The sequence below is a fragment of the Phascolarctos cinereus genome, unplaced genomic scaffold (assembly GCF_003287225.1).
Source record: "Phascolarctos cinereus isolate Bilbo 61053 unplaced genomic scaffold, phaCin_HiC Scaffold_3;HRSCAF=262, whole genome shotgun sequence".
Taxonomy (NCBI): domain Eukaryota; kingdom Metazoa; phylum Chordata; class Mammalia; order Diprotodontia; family Phascolarctidae; genus Phascolarctos; species Phascolarctos cinereus.
In genome coordinates, this window is record NW_027555736.1 from 118208580 (window position 1) to 118214926 (window position 6347).

The window sequence follows — 6347 nt, forward strand, 5'->3', positions numbered from 1 at the left end:
GGGTAATTAAGGAAATGTGAATCCCTTCAGAAGCAGAAGGATTCTTGATGGCAGAATATAAGTGTCTTGAGGGCAGACACTGTTGTTTTTTTCTTTGTGTCCCCAATGCTTAGCATAGTGCGTAATATGTAGAAGGCACCAAATGAAAAGTTTATTGCATTGAACTCACTTCAACAGAGGATCTTAACCCAGGGTTCCTTTTGAATAGCAAGCTCCCAGATATCTGAAGACTTTTAGTATGATAGTAACAGGAACAATGATGTAGGTCTAACTTTTATAAACTTTTTCATTTGATTTATTTTTCAGCCCCAAGTGCTCTAAAAGTCCAGACAAAGTGAATCATGCAGTGCTTGCAGTTGGGTATGGAGAAGAAAATGGAATACCTTACTGGATTGTGAAAAACTCTTGGGGTACATCCTGGGGCAACAATGGGTAAGAAACTCTGGATTATCATTTAACTAAATTATCCATAGCTGATTAAAAGTCTTCAGGCTCCTGCCTGTTCCTGGTGCCTACATACAGTTAGCTCAGTTAGTACTTAGGACAAAAAGGGCCAACATCACAGATTCAATTCCCAAATAAACCATTTAGCTTTTACCTGTTACACTGCCAAATACTACAAATAATTTTGAATGAGATGTCTTAAATATTTGCCATGGGGGTGGAGAGGTGAGGGTTGCAAATCCATCACCTCAATGTGAATAACAAGTATATAGCCTTCTATTGGTGAGCAAATGCCATCATCTTTGAATCAACAAGAAAAGAAAGTATCAGTTTTTAAAAGTGCATTATATTGGGAAAAAATAAAATACTATTTAAAAAAAAGTAGAAGGGGAAAAGGAAAAAGATGTATGATAAAGATTCTCAGTTATAGTTCTCAAGCAAACAAAAAAATTGGGTTTATTAATGATGGCTTATATGCATATAATACCTCTAATTTTTCACAGTGGCTTCCTATCTATTATCTCTTCATAATAATATCTGGGAGGTTGGCAGGGTGTACAGTATCGTGGCTATTTTATAGATGTGGAAATGAAGCTCAGAAACATTTTCTGAATCCTAGCCCTTTCCTTTTTCACTGGGACTTGTCTCGTATAACATTGCTAGTGTAGCTAATTGTGTATTGGGATCATAATAGAAAGCTTTTTTTCCCCCTTTTTATTACACTGCTAACCCTAACTCTAATCCTAACCCTAACCCAATACACACAGGGAAGTATGTGACTTCATTTCCTCGTCAAATACAGTGTTGAATTTCAAAGACTCAAGTAATTTTTCATTTCGAACTACTTTTAAATTTATTCTCATAAAGAACTCAAAGCCTTTTCAGATACCTATTCACCAAAGGTAGCTCCATCCTTCTAAAGAAGGAAAGCATAGATGCTTTGTACTTCAAACAAAGTTACTATTGAATTATTAAGTAAGAGATTTAAGTATTTTCACAATCGTTTGTATTTAGTGTTTATAAGCCGATTTGGTATAAAAGGTCTTGGTTTAATAAAGGACTGCAAACCTCATTTTATATCTGAGTAAAAGTATTCCATTATAGTTTGAAGCTCATACTGAATTTATTAAGTTATTTATATTGATATGGCATCTTCCTTCAAATCTTTAGTTGGTTAATTTCAATCACAGAACAAATTACACCCAAAAAATTAACATAGATTATTTAATGATTTAGTAGCTTCAAAATTTCTTATTGGGAGAAGTATCATTTAAGAAAAAGGATTGTGAATAGATTAATCAGAAGGAAAAGTTACTTTCCTTGTTAAGGAAAAGAACTTGAATATATTAAGTGACATCCATAAATTACAAAGTGATTTCCTATTAGATACTATAATACTCAAAGCTAGTACTTTCAATTAATAAAATTGAAGGGCAAAAGTCCTTGAGGAAGATGCAAATATCTGATTTTGGAATATAGCAAAATGTGGCACTTAACTTGGGAAGTCAATAATGCACCAAAATGTTGCTTTCTCTTCCCATCCAACTAACTACCAATGTTTCCTGGTAGAAAGTCACAAGTTTCACAACTGTGAAGAGAAGTTTGTAAGAGGAAGAGAGAAAAGGGAGCAGTTTCCCTGTTTTCACATCTCCCCTGTGCCACAGTCTTAAGAGACCACAGCCTACCCTCCTGTAGCATATTGGTTTAATTATGCATTTTTATGAATTCTTGCAAATTCCATCCCCTGTCTGCAAGAGCATTCAGCCTATCTGTATGTGTAACTAACTGTATTCTGACTCTTGCAGAGATTGTCATTCATTTGCAAAAAGTGATTTTGGTTGAAGGTTATTTCTTTAAAGAACTTTCCTAAAACCAAAGATCTGTGACCTGCAGTGAGTTCCTAATTAGAAAAATCAGAAAGATTTAAACTAGGCCCCTATCTAGACATATAGGAAACTAAAAATAAATTTCACACACACACAAATTATGGAGGATGAAAATATGTAGACTTGTGACATTACATACTTCAATTTGGTACTTCTCCCATTTTTCTTCTTAAGTATTATATGATTTACTAGGTATGGAGGGCAAGAGGAAGGTGTATTAAAATGCATTTTGCTCTGGGAATTTTGTGATACCTCTTAAGAAAAGTACGAATTCCCACCAAGATTAGAAATCATTAGTCACCACAAACCCCTACAGGAGTCACTGCTTGTCCCAGACACGTGCTTTACGCTCTCAGTTATCCCCTCTTCCATGGATTTCCGCTTTTCAGGACACAGCCCCCTTTCCAGAGTCAGATGATTGTTTTCAGTGCTGCTTAGTCTTTTGATCTCCCAGTAATATGAGGCTTCTTCTCTAATCCTCATTTCTCTTCTGATTGCTCCAGGTACTTCCTTATTGAGCGTGGAAAGAACATGTGTGGTCTTGCTGACTGTGCGTCTTATCCCATCCCACTAATGTAACCTGAAAATACGTAGGGATGGGCAAAGATGAAAAAAAAAGACGTGTGCTGAAATACAACATATAAAACCTAAGTGAATGAACCCTGAGTTTTAAGTTGGCTATGAGAACCCAAAGTTAGTCTCTTGACCTTCTGCCTCACCTTAGAAAAAGTCCTTAGGGAAGTCAGCTTTGTAGAATAGAAAGTTTTCAAATAGTTTCTGTCCTCCTATAACATCCATCTAGCAATGCAGCCAAGGAATTCATCCTTTTTCTTACCTTGCTGATTAAAGCTCTTACCAAACAAGGACACTAAGTAGCAAACTGCTCCCAGGGATTTTTACACAAGCATTCAAGTGAGTCAAGAGGTAATAAAAGCACCACTTTTTTTACATGGAAAACCACACAATACTATGGTGGCCATTTCATTCTCAGGTAATTTTTATTCTTTTGGCAGCAAGCTTCCTTTTTTTAAAAATCAAATGTATTTTATAGTAATACATGATTTTTTAAAAATCTATTTTTGCCATGTGCTAGTTGCTGTTTTAAAACATATATGTTTTGATAAGAAGTCCATTTGATCTACTGGATACACATTAGATTTGAAATCATTTTGGCTTAGAGTCAGTTTGAGTCAAGGTAAAATTTGACTCAGCTGAAACTAAACCTGACCACTGAATCACCTTGCCTTTGAGCAGACCTCAGAACCTCTCACTACCTATTTCCCCATTTGCAAAATAAAGGTGATGCACGTGATAGAATGAAACATTATGTGGAGCTCTTCAAAATTCTGCCAGCATAATTTTCACTTGCCTTACTAAGCATCACAGCAATGACACCTGGGAATTCTTAGCCAAAATGTTATTTTATTGGGACTGACATGCTATTGCATACAAATAAACTGAATAAAGATACTTGACTACTTCACAATTTGTTTCATTCGTTCTGGTCTTTTTTAAAAGTTGTACTTGTTAAAGGCACTTCATGTACTAGCATTTGAAATAACAATCAGCAAAAGTCCTATTTAATTCAGAACAGATGTTTTGTGCCCTGAAAGACTTCCAAACACTACTGAAATGAATCATGAGGATACATTTTGAAACACAGTCTTAATAAAATAGTGACTTGGCTTTTTGGTCTACATTTATGAGGTTATAAATATGTTGCAGTCTCTGCTTGCACAGTACCAAACAGCTCTAGCAGCAGGAGGTCAGGTAGAAGGCATCAGAAATCAACCTTGGACAAACTATGGTCCCCTACCCATTACACACTGCCAGTTTCCATATCACCATCATCCAGACCTTGGCAACATCTTCTGTAATATCACTAGTGCTGGGGCTTAGGAATGGGGAAGAGATGGCTTCAACTATTACCATTCCTTGTTCTGATTTTGGCTCCTACTGCTCTCCTTTCTCCTCAATTTTCCCCAAAAGTTCAAAATATTTTGTAAACCAAAAGGCAAATTCCTGACCCCAAACCAATCCTAAAAATATTGCAAACTTTAATATTATCTCTTCTAACTTTGATAGACTTATCTCTTCTTAGCAATTCAAGGATCTAAGACAGTTTCAAAAGTCTCATGAAAAATGCTGTCCACATCCAGAAAAAGAACTATGGAGTCTGAATGCAGATTAAAGCATATTATTTGCTCTTTTTTTGTTTGCTTATTCTTTCTCATGGTTTCTCCCATTCGTTCTAATTCTTTTTTACAACATGACTAATGTGAAAATAGGTATAATATGAATGTATATGTTGAACCTATATCAATTTACATGCTGTCTTGTGGGGAGAGGGAAGAGATAGGGAGAAAATCAGGAACTCAAAATCTTACGGAGGTGAATATTGAAAACTAAAAAATAAATAAATTTGTTATTTAAAAAATAAAGAAATATTACAGAGGTTCTACCATTCTATCTCCTTTGAACTCTGACAAAATTCCTGGCTACATATCTTCAGAAATGAAAGTGGAAATTTTTTAAAGGACCCAGACAGGAAGATTGCTTAATAACTGTACTTTTTTTTTTGTTATAGTCTCTCTCTCTCCTATATATTGGTAAAGCTCTAAGCTGGATATGGGTCCATGAATGTTGAGCAGAGAAGGGGGCTGTAGGAATGCACTACCCCTTGTTTCCTGTTTTCTTCCTTCAGCTTCCTAGTTTGACTTTCAGTTATGGATACCCAGTTTTTCTCTCCTCCTCAGCTCCTGCTCTCATTGTAGGGGACTTCAACAAACATGTCAATACTTCCTCAAACACCCTAACCTCAAAGTTCTTCAGCTTACTCACTTCACATGACCTGCTCCTCCACCATACTTTAGCCACCCACAACAACGGTCATATTCTTGATCTTTCCATTACCCACAAATAGAAATTCCCTTGACTGATCACATTTTATTGTCATTCCACCTCTCTCTCACCTTGAAGCCCCAAACCCTGTTCTTCATCCACATCTTGACCTCCAATTCCTCAACACTTCAGTTCTTTCCCAAGCTATCACCCCGTACTAGCTATATTCTTCTCCCTTTCCCATATTAACCCCTTGGGGAAACAGTTCAACACCACATTTTCCATTTCTCTCAAGTCCCTTGGTCCCTTATCCTCTTGCTGATCATGCCCTGCCAAGCACCAGGCTTGGATCAGGCCCTCTATCACTATCTCCCTTGCACACTGTCTTGTCGTGTTTCAGTTCTGTCTGACTCATGACCCCATTTGGGGTTTTCTTCGCAAAGATATTGGAGTGGTTTGCCACTTCCTTCTCCAGCTCATTTTACAGATGATGAAACCAATGCAAACAGGGTTAAGTGACTTGCCCAGGGTCACACAGTAAGTATCTGAGGTCAAATTTGAACTCAAGTCTTCTTGATTCCAGGCCTGGCACTCTATCCATTGTGATACCTATCTCCTTGCACACTTAACTGCTGAACAAGGCCAGAGAAAATACTGAAACCATGCTGACTGGGTCCATTACAAATTTATGTTACATTACATCAACTGGGCCCTCACCCCTGAAAGGCAACTTTTTTACACTTCCCTGATCAATTTACTGTCCCATTCACCACAGCCAGCTCTTCCAACCCTTTTCATTCCTCTTCAAACCTCCCATGGCTCCCTCTCCTCCCCCACCCTCTCAGCTGAGGACCTTGCATCATAGTTTACTGAAAAAATTAAACAGATTCACTGAGAACTTCCTCATCTCCTCTCTTCATTTCATAGCATTCAGATATGCTACTATCTCTTCCTTCATTCCTGTCTCACATGATGAGATGGCCCTCCTTACTAAGGCAAACTCCTCTACAGACACAAATGATCCCATTCCATCCTATCTTCTCCAGCAGCTCCCTCTATCATCCTCACTTTTAATAAGCATCAATTTCTACCTGTCTACTGAATGATTCCCTACTGCCTACATGCCCACATCTTTTCCATCCTTAAAATCTCTCAATTGATCTCTGCTAGCTAGCA

General features: G+C 37.3%; 1 protein-coding gene across 2 annotated transcripts in view; it reads left to right on the forward strand.

Annotated features, from left to right (window-relative positions):
• CTSH (cathepsin H) overlaps window positions 1-3816 on the forward strand; it is a 53083-nt gene extending 49267 nt beyond the window's left edge. For both annotated transcript variants that reach the window (XM_078151119.1, XM_020965596.2), the window contains exons 11-12: window positions 307-432; window positions 2834-3816. In XM_078151119.1, the coding sequence (XP_078007245.1) occupies window positions 307-432; window positions 2834-2909 (202 nt within the window). In that variant the 3' untranslated portion in view covers window positions 2910-3816. The remainder of the gene's footprint in view (window positions 1-306; window positions 433-2833) is intronic.
• Window positions 3817-6347: the final 2531 nt, after the last annotated feature.